General features: G+C 36.4%; 3 protein-coding genes across 3 annotated transcripts; 1 reads left to right on the forward strand and 2 right to left on the reverse strand.

Annotated features, from left to right (window-relative positions):
* The first annotated feature begins 789 nt into the window (after positions 1–789).
* On the forward strand, positions 790–4,332 carry LOC147294634 (protein NEOXANTHIN-DEFICIENT 1). Its single transcript, XM_086230471.1, has 11 exons — positions 790–1,018; positions 1,375–1,483; positions 1,616–1,699; positions 1,923–1,986; positions 2,167–2,213; positions 2,433–2,487; positions 2,812–2,850; positions 3,030–3,198; positions 3,578–3,641; positions 3,741–3,797; positions 3,967–4,332. The coding sequence occupies exons 2-11, from the start codon at positions 1,419–1,421 to the stop codon at positions 4,223–4,225; spliced, it is 903 nt and encodes a 300-aa protein (XP_086086597.1). The 5' UTR covers positions 790–1,018; positions 1,375–1,418; the 3' UTR covers positions 4,226–4,332.
* A 150-nt stretch (positions 4,333–4,482) lies between these two features.
* On the reverse strand, positions 4,483–7,508 carry SCPL45 (serine carboxypeptidase-like 45). Its single transcript, XM_086230470.1, has 10 exons — positions 7,142–7,508; positions 6,927–7,028; positions 6,717–6,812; positions 6,150–6,242; positions 5,970–6,046; positions 5,582–5,863; positions 5,366–5,490; positions 5,178–5,270; positions 4,933–5,050; positions 4,483–4,825 (listed from the first exon to the last, which is right to left on the reverse strand). The coding sequence occupies exons 1-10, from the start codon at positions 7,395–7,397 to the stop codon at positions 4,676–4,678; spliced, it is 1,392 nt and encodes a 463-aa protein (XP_086086596.1). The 5' UTR covers positions 7,398–7,508; the 3' UTR covers positions 4,483–4,675.
* Positions 7,509–12,418: 4,910 nt separating this feature from the next.
* Positions 12,419–18,701, reverse strand: LOC147294636 (myosin). The gene is given in 18 exon segments (XM_086232405.1): positions 12,419–12,707; positions 12,709–12,782; positions 13,082–13,208; positions 13,858–13,898; positions 14,235–14,276; positions 14,385–14,454; positions 14,652–14,770; positions 14,869–14,985; positions 15,312–15,372; positions 15,449–15,559; positions 15,962–16,036; positions 16,288–16,315; positions 16,400–16,449; positions 16,542–16,604; positions 16,700–16,741; positions 16,891–16,966; positions 17,449–17,624; positions 18,015–18,701. Coding segments are annotated over 18 exon segments (1,707 nt in total). The 5' UTR covers positions 18,399–18,701; the 3' UTR covers positions 12,419–12,656.
* Positions 18,702–18,921: the final 220 nt, after the last annotated feature.

Genomic DNA, 18,921 nt, shown 5'->3' on the forward strand with positions numbered 1-18,921 from the left:
GTGAAAACATGACCGACATGTGAAGAAACTCTCGCAATAAGAGATGGAAACGTTTTCACTTATTGAGAGGAGAATATGCCAAAGGACAAAAATAAAAACACAAAAAAAAAATAAAAATAAAAACAAATGAGAGAGGGGCGAAGGGAGGATAGTCTGTAAGAACACAAGGGCCACCCCTCCCCCGTGGATAGGTTGAGGAGAACAAAGAGTTTTTTCTTTTGGGTGGCCGGCTAGGGTTTTTCTGATTGATAATTAATAATTAAGTAGAAGAGGGGAGTTAAAAGAAGAGACATTAGAAACTTTATATAAGAACCCAAAGCCCCAAATCCCAATTGATTAAATACGAGTTAAAGTAGCTGGAACACTAAGTTTAATATATCAAAAAGATATTCACAAAAACCAGTATAATAATGATGTTGGGATCCAGTTTACTTAGATCTAGAGAATTAAGAAACAGAAACAAACAAAAACCACCTCCTATGATTGCGTCATCATTGATAACTATTAATAATGAAACCATATACAAAATTTACAAAAAAGGAAAAGGAAACAGAGGTGGTGTTGGGCCTCTTGGCAGTTGGGCAAGTTGCATTGATATTTGATGGTAAGTAATGGACTTTAATGGTATTGTTAATTTCAGTTGGCGCCAAATGACATCAGAAATCTTGTGGTTTTGATAAAGTCCTATCCACTCACTCCTACGGCTACTGATGTCTCAGCTTAACCAATCCCCTTACGTGTTGCCTTCTTTGGCCTTCCTTAAATTCATCTATCACTCACTCTCTCTCACGCCCACTCATTGCTGTCACTCTGTTCCCTTCCCTTCTGGGTTTTTGCTTTCCCTCACTCTCTCTCGCCCACTCATTGTTTTCACTCTCTTCCCTTCCGTGTTTCATGTCTTTTTTTATAATTCAAGCCAAAAAGCCTTGCTTCAATCCCTTATTCTCATTCTTTAGGTGCGGGGCTTTCAGCTTTGTTATGTGAAGCTAATTGTCTTGGTTGTTTTCGTTTCTTCAAGGTGAGCTATTCTTACTTGTGTTCCTTTATTAAACTAAGGGCCTGCCTTTGCGTTTTCTGAATTCTGCCTTTGGAGAAACCACTTTTTCAACTGTTAGTGTAAGACATAATAAATAAGAGAAGTTGAAATGCCTGATCTTGCAGTGCCTGACCATACAATTCAAGAATGTATTTGCTAGAGAACAGGGTAGAATCATAACATGACTGAGAAAATCTTTGCACTATCTTGACCAAAAAGGGCCAAGTGATGTTTGCAATTTGCATGGGTTGGCACCATTAGGCCACTTACCCTTTGTATTTCTGTTATGTTACCTTGAATTTTTGTTTCCGTCTACTAAAATATGCACTCTTGTTTAGGAACTCCCTGGATATAAAACACTTTCTTCAAGTAATCTAAGTTCATGGATGGTGGAGAAACAAAAGGTTCCTCGGGCTATGGCAAGCCTCCATGGATATTCAAAGGCAGGTAAGTGTCCAACAATACTTGGGTTTTGCTGCTTTTTGTTCCCAAGTCCCAATTACCACTGGTTGTTAGTGATACCCTTTTTCTCAGTCATGAAAAAAGGACTTTGCTGATTACCCTGGTTTCTCTTATCAGTGCATTGTATCAGCTCCATCTCGTCAAAGCAGCAACTGTTCGAGCTTGCATCCCAAAAGAGTTCAGATTAGTTGAAGCATTTGGGTAATTATCTTTAGTAACATGGTTGTTCAAATGGTTGAGCAGTAAAGAAGAATAGTATAGGGTATCAGGAGCACACATTTAAAGGTGTTTACAACCTAGATAGATTTGGTGGCTCTCATTCACTTTTGTTTTGTTAATGCTCCTGATATTTTCCTCCTATAAGGGGTTCATGTGATTCATGGTGTTTTAAGAATTTGATCACTAAAATGTTTACACTTTGCAGGTATACTCTTGGTGGCTTCTTTCTTGCCAGCTATGATGACAGTCCAACTGGAGTCTTTGATGAGGTTGCATATTCTTCTGTTTGATTGTCTGATCCAGAAAGTTAATGAATAAGAGTGATTCTATGCCTGGAAATGAACTAGCTTTTTGATGTTAGCTTTAGCAAAATGTAGAAAAGAACAATTCTTTTGAGTTTATTCAATCAGTCACTAATAGGATAACTGCCTTTATTTTCTCTCATCCAGCTTGTTGTGATTTCTGGACTTGTATGGAGCCCACCAACATCTTGCGCGTATGTTTGACTCAACCTTATTTTTCTTCTTCATAATAAGATGAAGAGCATACAATCTTGTGAGGAAAGATGTACACCATTAATCTTGGTGTACATGCAAGCTTAGGGTGTGATTAGCCCAAAGCTTTTGGGCATTAGAGATGAAATATAATTGTTGCAGAAATATTGGCTATGAAGTACTTCATCTATAAGTAGTTTTTACTTGTTTTTGTCAAACAGATGGGCAGCTAAGGTGCTTGTGAATAGCGGTGAAGCTTGTGATCATGGACGAAAGGTGGGAGATTGCATAATTCTCAACACAACTTTGAAATCTGATTTTACTTTAAACTTCTTTAAGCTTTTGGACAACATATCCCACAGCCCACATACTGAAAAATATCTTTTAGGAATTTTGGCTAATCATGTTTGAGGGGTGTACGATTATAGATAAAATGCAAGAGGAGAATTTTTTTAACAAAAACAGAAAGGAAGATTACTTCTATTAGGCCGTCAACCCCATAAATTTATCCACCTTTGATCATGTTGCTGCCACAATTCAATTCATAATTTCTTATTTGTCATCCATGATTCTGATGGTGCTTGCAGTCCTCTCTTGCAGGAAGTAGGGCTCCCAAGTCAAGTTGCGAGATTCTCTAAGGTAGTCTGTTATGATTTATATTTGAATTAAAAGCATTTTTCCACAGCTTGCATAACATTTTGAAGTTAATTTTCCACTACATAATACTCATAAGAAATCCACTAATGTTGCCTTTAGTCATCCATAACTAAAAGATATTATTTATTTAATATGTAATTTTGCCTTCTGTATAAAAACAGAGAATTACAGCAGTTTCAAAGCAACCAAATAGCAAAAGCAGTGGATTTCTAAGCGTAATTGGTATGGGTGCTGCTTTCTGTGATTCAAGAGATTGTATGGATGTTCAAGTTACTGAAATCAAGGGTCCAGCTGCCAAAGACATCTGTAATATCAACCTCACCACAATTGGTAAGTTGGTTAATCTGAATATTGATTTCATTAGTATATGTTGTCTCATTGTAGATTGGCCACTTCTTTTGGCATATTTCATCAATTTTGTTTTAAAAAAAAATATGTCCGGACATTGTTGTCGTAGTTTCTCTGCACAACAATAGAGCAGGGCGTTTTCATCATTGATGTGTGGTAGGATGTGAGAACTTCTCAGTGGTCTAGTACGAGTGTGCATGGTTTTACCATCCGGCTTATGTGACATCCTTTTGAACTAGGTAGAGTCTAGAGAGGGAACTATAAGTTCTTAATAACTCTGCGCTTGGGTGTTTCTTTTATCTGACTCTCACCCTTGATTTAATCTTCAATCTTCCTAATCATATGAGTTTGATGATGGCAGTGCCTGCATTGAATATTGACAAGTGGATGGGGCCAGCAATCAAAATGACACTTCCAAGTTTTAGGTAAGTTTCTCCCTTGGTTTTGTGTTTTATGAGTCTATGCTATTATAATTAGTTTTTTTTTTTTCTTATCTCTCATTTCATTGTGTTTTGAAATTGTAGCGGTCGTACAGAGTATAACCCCGACATTCTCAAGTATTCTTGCAAGATTGAATGCAGGTTGTCTTTTAGTTTCAGTTGCTTTTTTTATGCTCCTCAGTCCTCAAGCTTCATAATTGTTAAATGATACATTTAGAACATTCGCATGGTTTGAATGGTTTTCCAAAATTTTCCACCAAACTCAAGTGACAATGTATGATTGCTAGTTTTCTTGATCTAAATTCTGTAGGGTGAGAGCAGTGCATCCAGCAAAAGTATCTACACCATCTCCTATGCTAAAGAATGAGAGAGAACAATCATCAGAAATCCATAATTGCAATACCAATAATCACACAACCGAAGAATGCATGGATAATGACCAAAACCTGAGCATAGCTGTGATGTTATCAAAGCCTATATTGGCGTTGCAGTTCAATTGCATGAAAATGCAGGTTGAAGCTCCAGTTGTAGTTTCCAACCACTTTAAGAACTCTTTAGCAACCTCTTGATCAAGTCATATTATTTTGATGAGTTATATGCTAATCCAGATAAATTCTCTTGGCATGCTGTAGTTTATGCAATAGTATCAATTTAGGTTGGTTTTGGATTAGCAACATATCATTGTTAATTTGTTTCCTGATTAATTTCTGTAGGGTGAGAGCAGTGCATCCAGTAAAAGTATCTAAGCTTCACACAGACTATTTTTAAACTGATTAATTATTTGAATCTGATATACAAAAATGAAAACTTGAAGATTGACAAAAAAACACTTCCTTTTTTTTGCTTTTTCCCTTCTTCACATGTTTACAAATTTCTTCTACATTCCACAGTGTGGACAAACCCGTGTAACAAGAAACAAATAACAAACAAATGCAATTTTCATGCTCAGATCGATGATTGATCTTTGCAACCAAGCTTCTTACAATCTCAATCCGGACCCTATCTAACTGATCAGTAGATCAGAATGCTTGTGGTAGGGGCCGGCCTTCCAAGAATGACTTGAACAGTACAAGCGACCTCTCAGGCTGCGAGAATGGTGCTTCGTGTGATGCTCCTCTAATGGTGGCAAAGGAAAGCATGTTACCATAAACTTGAGTCCACCCACCAACCTAAAAGTCATGAAAAACAATGAAGAGCCCTTTTATCAAATTACAAGTTTCTAATAGAAAGAACCTGAAAGATCTTAAATTTTAGAAGCCTCCAATAAAAGATTCACCTGCTGCCCCTCAAACCATACACTATAAGGCACAGTAGTATTTAGTCCTAATTCCTCTGCAAGTCCATGAACTAATGTTCGACTTCCGGTCAATGGGATAACAGAATCTTGGTCGCCACTGAAAGTTAAAAGTTGAACGTTCAGTCAACTGCAATAATCTTTAGGATAATTCAAAGTATTGTGATGTAACTGGTGTTGTCAAAACATAAAAAGAGATATGAAGGTAAGAACTGAGAAGCATGTACCTATAAACCAAGACCGGTATTCCTGCCTTAATGAGTTTGCCCACAATTGTGATTGTTGGTATCTCCAGATCGAGCAGCTCATAATCCAGTATGCTGTCATTTATACAGAGGACGATTAATAAGCAAATCAACTATTGAAGGAAAATATTACTTTGAGATTCAAATTTATATCTTCTAAAGGGAATTACTTGCTGCAAACTGCCCATCGACGAACTCCAACAAGACGGGCATGAAGTGACTTCTGCACATCTGGCCTGTTCAGATAATTAACTATTTCATCTTCCACACATACATCTATTGACTCAGTAACTTGCTGCCAGAACAAACAAGTTAAACAGTTAGGAGACTGATACAAACTTTGTGAAAATGGATCATAATTTCAGGTTGTGATAGATGGTATTCACCTGGGGATTGAGGGCTTTGGATTGGGAGAACACAGATGATATACAAACATCAAGGGTGACATCATACTTGTCAACAAATTTACTGGTTTCTCTACTCACCTGGCTCATCACCTTTGAACAAATAGGTGAAACCGAGCCTCTGTAGTATTCACTCACATATCTTGAATAGTTACAAATGGAAGTGAACATTTTGAATGTTGAATCTGATATCAACCCATGAGACCAAAAAAACTCAGCCCTTGAATTGAAGTCAGTAGCATATTCCAGTACTGGATTACCCAACTGCAATGAGGACAACAATTTTAGACCAAAATCTAGAGGGAGAAAGCTCAACCAAATGTCATGGTCAAAATGCAAAGTTCAAAATTTTAAGATATAAACTACTCACAGCAATTCCATTTAAATTGAATAGATGCTTGTTGTTGAATTGGAGCATGAGTTCTGCTAGCTGGGGAACATAGTGACCTAGTTATTAATTTGGGGAGAACAAAAGGCATCAGTTCCTCAATCACTTATTATATTTATCTTGATTGAGAAATAAGTAATTTTCACTGTAAGAAGATAATACCAGCATAGCTTTCTCCTGTAATATACAAACTTCTATTTCTGTATTGTGGGAATCTGTCTAACCACTTTTGCAAGAAGAGCAGATTGTCCCTGGCTGTAGATAACAAGGACAAAGTTCACAAATCAAAGGTAGCCTGTAAAGGTGAACTTGTCAACTCAGAAGGAAAAAAAACAAAACATCAACAGTGTGCATCAAACATGGCACATCTGTAAAGTGAATTAAAAAAACATAGTGCAACACCATCATGAAATATTCTTGTGAATCTTTGGTGTAAAAAGAACTGGAAAGATTTCAAATGGAACTTTGAAAATAAATAAATATACTTTCTTTTTCCTTTTTAAAAAGGGGGGAAAAAAAAAAGAAGGAAGAAAGATTACAGGAAAGTAAGTTGACTGGAATGTTCGGTACAGATATTGTGTTTTTTCTGCCGTTTCAAACTATTTGCAAATATGGTTTTTCTTCTTTCTTATCTTGCAAGATTTTCTTCTTACGGGGAAAATGGGAAGAAAATTCAAATACAGAGAATGTAATAAAATTTAGTTAACAATTGAATCCGGTGAAACATACCTGTGATGTGGTCATTTACAGACTCATAAGAAGAGGTATCAGTTGAATAAGAGAACCCCACACCAATTGGTGTCTCCAAGTACAGCATGTTTGCTTCTGCAAATCAATGAGCATGTTGAACAGTCAGCACCATTGGATTGTTTTGAAACTACCCAATAATGAATTCAAGAAAATCAAAACGTGCATTCTCTATGGAATAGTATCTCTTACCTCTATTCCAGCTATACTCATTTCGAACCAGAACCTCTCCGCTAGGCCTAAATGGTCCATTTTCAGAAAATGCTCCAACTCCCAGAGAAGAACAACCAGGCCCTGCAGACCAAAATTACGAAAAACCATCAAGACCCAGAAAGATTTCTTTCTCTTTAAACTCAGTATCAAAGAAAAACAAAAGAATTTTATATTATCGAGTAAGAAGTAGGAACCTCCATTGAGCCAGAGAACAAGAGGCTTGGAAGCTGGATCTATTTCTGCTTCAGCAAAGTAGTAAAACAGAGCTCTCTGTTTCTTCTCATCAACGGTCACATAACCCGAGTACTGCTGGAACCCAACTTGGGGTTGGCCCGGTAACCGAGTAATTCTATCAAGCCGAGAAAGAGGATAAGCTTGTGGTTGAATGGAAGAAGTTATGTGGAGCAAAATCACAGTGATTGCAATGGTTTTCCATGGTAAAGAAAGCATGGGTTCAGTAGAAGTAGAAAGAGAGCAAAGAACCTAGAGATTGAGAAAGCTCAAAGCTTGAATGGGGGTCAGTTGAGCTGAAATGTTGCTCATAGTGGGGGCACTATATAAAGAGGAGAGACGTTGTTTTATGTAATTATTATTGTTTGGAACTTTTGTCCCTTCAGAAACTTTGGACCTGAAACAGATGTGATCATGTGAAACTGTGAGAGACTTGTTGCTCTCTCTCTCTCTCTCTCTCTCTCTCTCTCTCTCTCTCCCTCTCTCTCTCTCAGTGGTGCCTATGTGCGTGCCACTGGGGATGATTTGGCTTAGTCAGCAAATGGGGTGTTACTGTTGCTGAAAATGAAAAGAGAGAATGTGTGCTTTAAAGTCACTGTGTTAATTCACAGAGATGTTACAGGACTAATGTATTTGTTTCTTGTGTTTACGCCAAAATCTACACCTACAGAGCAGAGACTGCATTTGGATTCGCTGTAAATACTCTGTTCCCAGAGAAAGGTCAAGGACCTCTTGTGATGCCTTTTTATTTTTCTCAGAAAATAGTTGAAAGGTGAAGACTAATGCAATTATGTCTCCCTAGAATTTTTATTTTGGTCGGAAAGAAGAAAACTACTTTGTAATTATGTCTCCAAAGAAATTTATCCCAACCTTTTTATCTGTAGACAGTCGGACCCAAAAAATAAATAAAATTTATCCCAATTTTTTTTTCTTGTAAGTTTTTTTATTAATAAGCCACAACATGCACCATTTTTTAGTCATAAACTCAAATTTCTAATCTATTTATTTTTAAGACACAAAAAAATATTTATAAGCCACGATTTAAAAAAAAAAATCAAGTATGAGGTATTCAATACTATTCAAACTCAAGTATACCCAAATAAAGTGATTTAAGCATACCCAAGTTTTAGTTTAATTTTTTTTATAATTATTTTGATAGTTTAGTGTTTATGGTATAGTTTTTAGAATTTAGGGCTAAAACCCTAAAAACCTAAATATGAAGTCATAAAATCTAAACTCTAAATGTTTAACCTTAAAACAATACTATATCATTCAATAAAGTGTAATTCTACGAAATTATAAAGTGTAACTCTAGAAGAGTTACATCCTGCATCGTAACATAATAAAGTATAACTTTTTATAGACTGCATCATAACAAAATAAAGTGTAACTTTATAAAGGTTATATAGACGTCAATAAAATAGTTTAATTTTAAGTCATTCATTATGACTTAAAAATAAATATATCTTTTATGTTTATGAGTGAAATTTACAATTTTTTGTAACTTTTTGTTAATCTACTTTTCGGTGGAATCATGAGTTATGAGTCTTATGACTTATGAGGGCCAATGTCAGTAGCTAGTTACCCCCAATTTTCAGATTAAAAAGAAAAAGGCACGTTCTTTTGGGTTTTGCCAATAGATTTATGGGTTGAGAGATTATGCATTGATATTTTCTTGTTTCGGTTTATATATATATTTTTTGCAAAACACATAAAACACATTATATTATCCTAATTTTAAGAATGAATTACTTTACTTTATGATACATGACAAGTGTACTGTATAATATGTAATATTCTTATTCTATAAATTTATAATAAGGTTAATATTCTTAAGAATTAGGTATTGAGCATGTTTATATTGTCAAGTGTCATTCTTAAGCAATTCGCTCCTTCCAACAAAAATCTCACTTTCAGTCTCTTCTCAATCTCACTTCTATGTGTATGCAAAATCTGTATGCAATTACAATTTTAGTTGTGTTTTTGCAAGTAGACCGATCGCGTGGAATATAGTTGCTATTCCGTGTTATTTTTAACTTGTGTGTATTTAAGTGATTTTTAAAAAGTGACCCGCAACTTAAGATTGAGGCTTTGAATGTTTGTGATTAAATTAGAATGTTGTCAAATACCTTATAATAAAATGAGCCTCATTTTAACCCTACTACAATACAATGCATTTCAGATCTTATCATCTCAACCACAATATTTAATAGCCAAAAATTGATAAAAGAGTTTGCGCTGCTAGTATTACCAAAAGCAAAATGCAACTTGAACAAAATCAACTACTCTTGTCACTTGCCAGTAAAAAAAAAAAAGTAATATCGTAAAAACCGGTCATCCGGGGATAAAAATCCTCTCTTAATAAATTGGTTGTTTGCATCATCCAAATATAATCATCGGTATTTTTTGTTAATAATCCAAATATAATAAACTTTTTATCAAACTATCACGTCACGTGTGTCAGTGTGCCTCTTTTCCATTGTTTGTTTAATTATCAGACTGCGAAATACGACAAAAACGATTTCCGTTATTCCATGTCTTGTTTTCTTGTGAGCTAGGTAAGGTAAGGTCTCAATCTTGCTCAAGGCACCTTGGAGTCTTGGAAAGTGTCGTCAAGTACTGAAAAAACTCATTCATTGTTTCGCGCAATTACTTAGACTACCCATGTCAATGTGTCGTTTTATTCAGATTTTTACTGCCTAATCCGCGTGCAATTTTTTGTTTTTATCGTCACCATTCACCAAACAAAACATACTTGCCTGTTGCATTTCCTGCATTTGGGTCACTTTTGAAGAAATAGGCTGTGCTATTGTGCCAACTTTTGGTTGGGAAATGTGCCTAAAATGGCACTGGAACAATTTGCATAACTGCATAAGCATTGTGTAATCTTTTCAGTGCAAGTCTTGCAATGGAAGCACGGTTCCACTTTTTCAGACTTTTTTTTCTTCTAATTTTTCCCTCGATGGGTTCTTTTGATTATATAATTTATATTTAGTTGTTTAAAGGGGAAAAGCTAGGTGACTTTTTAAATTAATATCTATTTTCTTTCCTATACTTGGCCTAGCAAGACAAGCATGTTTAAACCCATAATTGAGTGCCTTCAATCCTTGAATCACAGTTGTGAGTGCCTCACTAAAATACTATAATATGTTGTTTCGTACATGATTTGGTGTCTGTGTGTGGACAAAGAGAATGGCAGTAGATTCATGTCAATATATTTGAGGTTTGAGCCTCTTATTCCCTAAAGATTATGGAACTCAGTTTTTTTTATCCATTCTAATACTCTGAAGTTGCTTTATAATATGTACAGAAGTCCAGCAAGAAGTTGGTGAAATCTTAAGGAAAATTGGGTAAACTAACAAAATTCAGACAAACTTGGAAGAATTATTGACAATAACAAGTGTGAAAACTAGAAAATGAGACTTTGAATCATCTCTCTCTCTCTCTCTCTCTCTCTCTCTCTAGCTAGTGATGATGGGGTCAAGAGGGAAATGGTTTTCACTTGAGCATGTTGGAGAAAAAATGTCAATTCATGCGTGGCAAGACATGGTCTAATGTGACATTTATTATTTTACCAAGCTTAGACCACCTATTTTGTAGATATAAAAGGCAAAGCCTATCAAAAGGTACTGCCTACCACCCACTTGCTCCATGCTGCTACATTTTCATCTTGGAAACCTCCTCCACCACGTTGCCTTTTCCTTTTGGGGACCCATCTCAACTAACTTCCATACAAACTTTCACAACCAGTAAGAAAAGTATATTTATTGTAATGCAATCCAATCCAATATAATGATTCCATTGTAATAATTATGAGGAAAAACATGATAGAATCCTCTTAAGTGTAGGGTAATCTTCTTTGAATTTCAAGGTGACATTGACAATTTATGTATAATTTACTATAGTGGATGAAGATTCACAATAATGTAAACAAGTGTGTACAGGGGGTGGGGCATAATCGTTTTGAGCCAAGAAGGGTCCATGCCACAAACAGAAAGGGCAAAACTGATGGATAAGGGAATTGGGTCAAAATCACCTTTAGAATTCTAGTGTCTTTCTCTTGCTTCTTTCTTTCTTTCTTTCTTTGTTTGCTATGCGCACCTTTTCACCAAAAGAATACTTTTTCTTTTTTGCTGGGGTGTCCACTGTCCACCAAGAAAACCGAGGACTATTATATTCAAGTGCACATGCCAATCAGCCATGAATTTGAGACAATTTCCTTCCTTGGTCCTTTCTCGGCTGCCCATGCTTTTGTGGTAAGTTTGTGTTTGGCCCTACAATATTTTACTCACCAGCCTTAGAACAGAACCTGCAGCGCGTGCTAAGTGCCATGGACCGCGTGATAGAGACCCCAGAGAGCGAGGGGACCTCACAGTAACAGCCTATAGGAGGAGATTGAGATTAAGGGTTTGGGAAGATTCTAATCTTTCCAACACCCATTTTACAACGTTCCATCTATTAGATGACAAAACCAGTTTCCAAAATTATTCTGTCTCAGGACCCATTATTAAAGACTTAAAAGTGAATGTTTAGGTAACACATCTAGAGCTAGAAAATAGCTAAATAGCGATGATATACGTCATCAATTGTGTTGTCTTTCTCCTCACCTGTCGAGGCATGCGAGGAAAGATACACACATAATATATATACACTTGTGAAATGAAAGTTTTTTTTTTCTATAGCACGCTGGACTAGAGACAAATGGTACTGAAGAATAATACAAGGTTTTTATTATATGTTTAACAAAGATTTTTCTTTTGGGTATTTGCCACCCGAGCTGTAAATATGGTCCATATTACATGTTACAAGCAAACATTGTATAGATTGGTTCGTATAATTCATTATTCCAAAAAGAAGCTCTAATAACATCTCCATATCACTATAATAACGGGCAACCATTTTTTTTAATTGATTTTTGTGGTTTTAATGCCGGGTGGGGACTTCTTAATATGTATCTGACGATTATTAATTGAGGTCCCAACCCAACGTATCAACGTATCTCATGATTCTCAACCATACTAGTGCAGCTTTCAACTTTACTCTAAAGGGCGGTAAAAATGAATCCAGAAAAATACACAGAAGCAATGAACGGAAGATATCAGTTACTGTTCTATCGACCAAATATTGTAAATGAAATTGGTGGTAATATTTTCTCGGACAACTCCTATGCTGCGTGGATGATGCCAATGATCATAGTAGATAGTAGATACAACCTTGAATGTAATGCTCCCATAGTCCGATTTCAGAGTAAGAAGTTATAAAATAAATAAAATAACAAAGGCATATTCGAAATTTCATTTTGTACAATTATAATGCCGACTGGTGAGCCTTTGAAGGTAAACTGGTTCCCCCGTGTATGGCAGAAAATCAGATAAAAAGTGCTCCAACAGAAAGAAAATTTAACACATATATATCAAGTACAAATTAAGATTCGTTAGCACAAACATCTAAGAGATCTTGACTATCAAGCACAGTTCTTCAATGTGGAGTGAATTTACGTGCAATAGACGTGGAAGCATCCGGGTCAATTAATTGTCTTGCGGGATTCTTCCCACAGCCGGTGCTCAATCCCCAATTTCCTGAGTTCGACCAGCCCTTCCTCAACTGATTATCAAAACAACCATATAAGCAAGACCATAATCAAAACTGTTATGTTGAATTTCAAAAATAATGCATTGATTTTGTGTGCGAGGACTGTGTGCAGTGACAAGCAGAAGACACTATGTATCTTTAGAAGACTGGCACCTATTCTTAAGGACATTTCAACGAGCAGACTGAAAATAGGGCATGCACGACCAGTGAAAAGCCCCAAAGAGGGACAGGAAAAACAAATATAAAATAGAAAGTATCATCACTAAAGTGAGGAGTGAAGCATAAAATTCTTGGAACAAAGTAAAAATTACCATCAACAGCATCATGTGAAGTTGGTGAATGCCCACTGCGGTTAATCCAAAACTGAACTCTTTCTTTGGCGGTGTCCTCCTCTATACCATGAACTTTGGCTCTTCTCCAAAAATAAGTTAGCCATGCCTGTGGCAGTTGAATAAGTTGTAAAATAATTACATCAATAGGATATAAAAATATGCCCACGTCAAAAATGGATGATACCAAAGTAATGTGAAGACTAGTATATTCGTCAGACAGAAAAAAAAAAATTAATGACTAATAAGTAGGAAGATTATGATAAGAGACCATCTTATCAAGTTGCTATATTTCAAATGCCTTGGCAGGTCTGCTATATTTCTTTATAGAAACCAAAGCTTCTATATTTCTATTAATAGAAACCATGCTATTAAGTTGAAATTTTCAGCCATATAGTTTTGTGAAAGAGTCCATTTTTGCTCACCACAAAAAGGTGGTGGTGAGCATTACCACCATGGTGGATGAGTGACACGTGTCACAAAAAAGTGGTCAAGTGACACGTGTCACCCATCCACCATGGTGAGCAAAAATGATTCCTTTTGTAAAATAGTTCTGTTAGAAATGGAAGTTCAGCAAAGGTAGATGATAGCAAGGCCCATAAACCCCTAAGTTGCCAGAGATCTAGGATTATGCAACTATTGAGTGACCTGTCGAGCTGATCCGACATCAAGTGGGCCTGCATGCGTACACTTACATATACAGCTAACTCAATCTTATCAAAAAAATAAAAAGGGTAACTCAAAATGAAATTCCAGACCTCCTTGAAAAGAACATCCTCAGACTCGTCTGGACTCAACTCTGCAAGAAAACATTGATATCAGTATATATTCATGATCATCATGAAAACCAATTTTGGAATGGTATCAATCGTCAAAAAGTGACATATATAAAACTGGAGAACTTATCAATTAGAATCAAACAATGCTTAAAAAAGAAAGAATTAATGAGTTTCAGCACATGAGCTTTCCAGTAAATTCATGTTTTGGCAAGCTAAATTGATCGGATCCTGATGCATGGTGATTTTTTCCTATTCCAGAATGTAGTAACAAATTCTGAAGTTTATTTGTTTATTTTTCAAATGCAGTAAACTTTGGATCACCCGGTGATTTGATATCTGAAAGTATGAAGACCTACCAAATGCCTCCATAAACTTTGTATCAGCCGGTGATTTGATATCTGAAAACATCAGTATGTATCAGAACAGAACAGGAATGTTGGATGATGGCAAACATCAGAAGAAAATTGAACCACGATACCAATGGGTTATACAAATACAATGCATACCTGAGATGGATAACCGAGCAGAGTGTGGACGCCGTTGTTGAGCCAATGCAAGCACAATAGCATCCTCAACCTTCATCGTCACAACCATTATATATATTAGCAAATAAAGAAACACATTACCAAAAAAGAAACACTAAATCAAGCTAACACAAGACTATAAATAGAGAAGACAAATGTAATCCGACATGGTGCCCAAGTTGGAAAATAACACAAGAAAAACAATATAAGGGGTAAAAAAATAAGCTGAGCAATGCATTAGAAGTGAACCTTCAAGGAAGCAAGCTCATTCAGTCCTATTTCAACTGCAAGCATACTCTCAATGCTTCCTTCTCCAGTTGGATCAAAGTCCTGAACAAGTTGGCTTCTCTTTTCAAGATCACCATCACCTGTTTAAGGCAAGAAGTATTAAAGCTTAACAACTCCAATGAACTACTCCTGTCAATGAAAAATATAATAACAGAGAACACCAAATGAGATTACTAGCCTTTTTTCCAACATTCCTCCTTAGCCTTTTGTCCTGCAGAAATGACAACCTCAAATGGAAGAGGAGCTAGGGATGACCAGTATTCGTACTTAGATACTGCAATATCTGCACAGATACCTACAAGGCATAACAGAAATTGTGTAAGATTGAGAGACAGAGATGATAAACGAGCATCATCAAAATCCAATTATGCAAGCAAAAGCTCTGATTACTCAAGAGATTGCTTCATTTTAATTGTCTTGTAATGATAGTTAGCTGTTAAACTTATGTTTTCTTGATAGGTGGACTGCTGGTTTACCTCCATTGTACTGGTTTTCATTTTCATTAATAAATTTATTCTGTTTCCTATATAAAAAAAAGCAAGCAAAAGCAAACAAAAACCAGGTATAAATGAGTAATGAATTGTCATAAAAATTCAAAAAGGAAAATTCATTTAAATATACCATGTTTTGCTGCTAAGCCCCAATTGCGTGCAAGCCAACACCTCTTAAGAACTACTTCTTCCTGAAATGTGGATATACTAAATAATTAATCCCCAGAAAGCTACTAATAGTCTCCATGCAACTATGCATATACATACCATCTCTTCCTGAGTCAATATCATTCTTTGTGTCATTAATCGAAGGTCCTTCACATCAGATAAGGCTCCATGAAGCTGTTGCATGACAGCTTCCCTCGCCTCTTTTGCTTTCTGATTCAAGCAAGAAATTAAAGACAAAACTGAACATGTAGCAATGGTAACAATAGAAAACTCCTCCAAGAGGCAATGCAGAATAAAGTCATTCTCTCAAGACTCACCAAAACGCTTTTCCAAGTACCATTTCCTAAAAATATGTTTGTACAGTAAATATATTGAATTTAATAATGTCTGCTCATTTAAGGAACATTCGCAAAAGCACAAATCTAGATGTAGCAGTTTAAACATGGTTCTAGAAGTGCTAAATGTAATGGAAACTTTAGTCTCTAGTGAGGCACCCCTTTTAAAAACGCAGTCTTTAATAGAATGGTATTAATCTATCGAATTACATGTCATTTATATTTTGTTATGCTTCAGAGTTGGATTTAGACAAGGACTGCGTGGTAGCATATTTACCTCAATTTCAGATCGAAGTGATGCAGCCTCTGAATTTACCCCAACCTTTGATTGTTTTGCATCTTTAAGTGCAGCCTATAAAAAGTAAAGAAGCCTCCTTAGAGGGACTTTTTTTTTTTTCCGAAAAATTAATACACATTCTGGTTTAGTAAACCCATTGTAGAAGTTAGATAGAAACAGAGAAGTTCTACTCACGAAGTGGCCTACTAATAATTGAAAGTTGATCTGACTTGTATTTAAGGTAAAATAATGATATGGAAGTTAAATAGTTATTTTTTAACATTTACACATTCAAAACAAAGATCATCTCAAGATTCACTAATTACCTCTCTTTGCCGCAAGGCAGCTTCCTTTCTGCAAAGCAAGGACAGATAATGTCATCAAAGAAAAATGAGAGGAAAGAGTGCATGCATGAAGGTTGTTTGAACTTTAATACACCTGCTCAAGAGTTTAGCTTCCAAAGACACACCTTCTCCAAGCGCAGCAACCTGAAGACTCGCAAACATATAGCAAAGTTTGTATTTAATGAAGAGCACACCCACAAACGTTATGCTGCACAACATAAGAACAAAGATATTACCTGCTTTTCAAGTTCTCTAACTCTGGCCTCTGCTTCATCACATCTCTCTTCTTCATGCCTGAGCTGTAAGACAATTTCCATACACAAACAAATTATGGATAAGTTAAACTAAACTAATTACTTAGTTAAGAAACGAGAAGAAGAAGAAGATCTTTCACCTTATCAAGAAAACTTTCATTCTCTTCTTGTAGCACATCAAGCTGCAGTGTGAACAGTTATTTCAGATACAACTTTAAGGATAGGAAAAATACTAATAATGACCTTCTTATTTCTTTAAAATAGTGCACAAATGCCACATAATCAGATGTTAGATGCAAATTAATCAAATGGATGTAATTGATGTGCATACTTCATCACGAAGTGCAGAAGCCTCACGCTGATCTCCCGAATCTTTTGATTTATAATTTCCTGTTTCTGATAAGAACCTGCAATTCATGCCCATCCATTATCTTCAACTTGTTGTATCACTTACTCATATAGACTTCTCAGTTACAGAAGCTAACACAGAATATTGATTTAATAGAACTACTGCTGATTGCAAGGATTCGGTCTCGCAGAAACAGCAAGGATACAAAAAAAAAAAATACAACTATATGAGTGCGTGTGTGTGCACGCGTAATGGTGCCCCCAATCCCATAAGCCCAAAGACAATTAAGTTTTCCATCTTTGATCGAGGTTATATCAAGCCTGGAAAGGAGTTTATTAGAAAGACATTGGACTCCTTACAAAGTAGGCAAGTTCTCAAAAGCTTGGAAAAGAATCATAACCAAACCTAAGGTAAATTATGAGATGAACAAAACATTATTAGAATGCAAAGAAATCATCCAATCACCCGAATTCCTAAACCTTATAAATGCATATAAATGACCTTCAATTATATAAACGACATGAGAAGTAGATTGTTTACCAATTCTCTTTTTTCCTATTATTAGTTGGAGGGTCCAACGGTGGCATAGAAGTTGCAGTCCTCAGTGTTGTTCTGTTGGGTGGTACCAGTGGAGGTGCTGCACGAAGAGACACTGAAGGCCTTCCAGCTGATGTTGACGGAACCGAAGGAGCTTCCTCTACAAAATTCTGAGCTAACTAAATAATTATCAGAAAATCCAATTAGCGCTCTACATTGAAGCCCAAACCTCCCCAACCATTCAAAACACTGTATCCATAATCATCTGAATCCAGAAGAGATATAAGTATTGAAATATTACACGGAACAAAATTAAAAATTCAATGTATATCAAGCTCAACAGTCAACAATTGAGAGTTTCGCAAATTCAGTGTAAATCAGGATACACAGAGCAATGTACTTCCAAAATTCAAAACAAAGAGCAACTAAAATCCACATTCTTGTTCTTCTGCATAGAAATCAGGCCCGATCACATTGCATTTCGACCAATTCATTCAATCACTCTTTATTAGCAAAGACAATTTAGAAAATCTCAGTAAAAGAGCACAATCGAGAGCTCAGAAATTTACCGCGGGTGAAGGCGATCTGGTAGTGGTCCTCGCAGACGGAACCACAGGTTTAGCAAGCTGTTTAGCACCGGGACTGTTGGCATTCCTCGACAGAGAGAGCGGTGGCGGAGCACTGTATCGGAATCCTAGGTCGTCGTCATCATCGTCGTCGTCGTCGGCGGTCTGCGAGGCCATGACCTGAGCGAGGCGCTGAGCCGCGGCCTTGGCGGCGAAGTTCTGAGTGCGCTTGACGCTCGAGAGTCCACTGCTGGCGGAGGAGGACCGCGCGTGGTGGCCACGCGCCGGAGACATTGCTGGAGATGAGGCGCCGTTGGTGGTGCCCGACTCGCTGGCGGTCCACTGGCGAGTGTAGACCGGGCTATCGGTTCGTTGTCTCCGGTCCATAAATATAGGCAATGGGGAGCGCTTAGGTCGTCGTCGTTTAAGTGTGCATCAGTGTTTGAAACGCAGACACGAATGCTCGATGTGCGGTGTTTTAAGCTGAGACTGAGACTGAGAGACAGAGAGTGAGAGAGATTTGTGGGTGTTTGGAGTTGGAGAGACGTAATAGTCAAGATTCAGCAGCCTGGTCTTCTTTAATCCATGTGAATTCCTTAAATCATCTTATTCATCACTGATCACTGTCAATTTGGATCCATCATCCATCATACTATTTCATGGATATTTGAGATAAAACAGATATTTTGATTGATTGATACTTTGATACTAATATACTATTAGAGATTGATTTTTGCGCCGAAATTTATATTATCCTTTATACAACATTTGTATTCTATTTCTATACTCTTTTTTCTTTTGGTTCCATTATAAATGTAACTAGAAAAGTATTTCAAATTGGTCTACAAATAAAAAAATATTTTAAATTAATACACTAATTAATAAAAAATTACAAAATAACACATTTGTT

Source organism: Dryas octopetala, chromosome 2 (genome assembly GCF_963921425.1).
Source record: "Dryas octopetala chromosome 2, drDryOcto1.1, whole genome shotgun sequence".
In the NCBI taxonomy this organism is placed as follows: Eukaryota; Viridiplantae; Streptophyta; class Magnoliopsida; order Rosales; family Rosaceae; genus Dryas; species Dryas octopetala.

Excerpts from the sequence above, each read along its gene's own strand:
- SCPL45 (XM_086230470.1), bottom strand. The coding sequence starts at position 7,397 with ATGCTTTCTTTACCATGGAAAACCATTGCAATCACTGTGATTTTGCTC. Across the intron at positions 6,243-6,716 it reads TGTAAATGACCACATCACAG|CCAGGGACAATCTGCTCTTC; the intron begins GTATGTTTCACC and ends TGTTATCTACAG. Across the intron at positions 5,051-5,177 it reads ATACCGGTCTTGGTTTATAG|TGGCGACCAAGATTCTGTTA; the intron begins GTACATGCTTCT and ends TTTAACTTTCAG.
- LOC147294634 (XM_086230471.1), top strand. The coding sequence starts at position 1,419 with ATGGATGGTGGAGAAACAAAAGGTTCCTCGGGCTATGGCAAGCCTCCA. Across the intron at positions 1,484-1,615 it reads CCATGGATATTCAAAGGCAG|TGCATTGTATCAGCTCCATC; the intron begins GTAAGTGTCCAA and ends TTCTCTTATCAG. Across the intron at positions 3,642-3,740 it reads ATGACACTTCCAAGTTTTAG|CGGTCGTACAGAGTATAACC; the intron begins GTAAGTTTCTCC and ends TTGAAATTGTAG.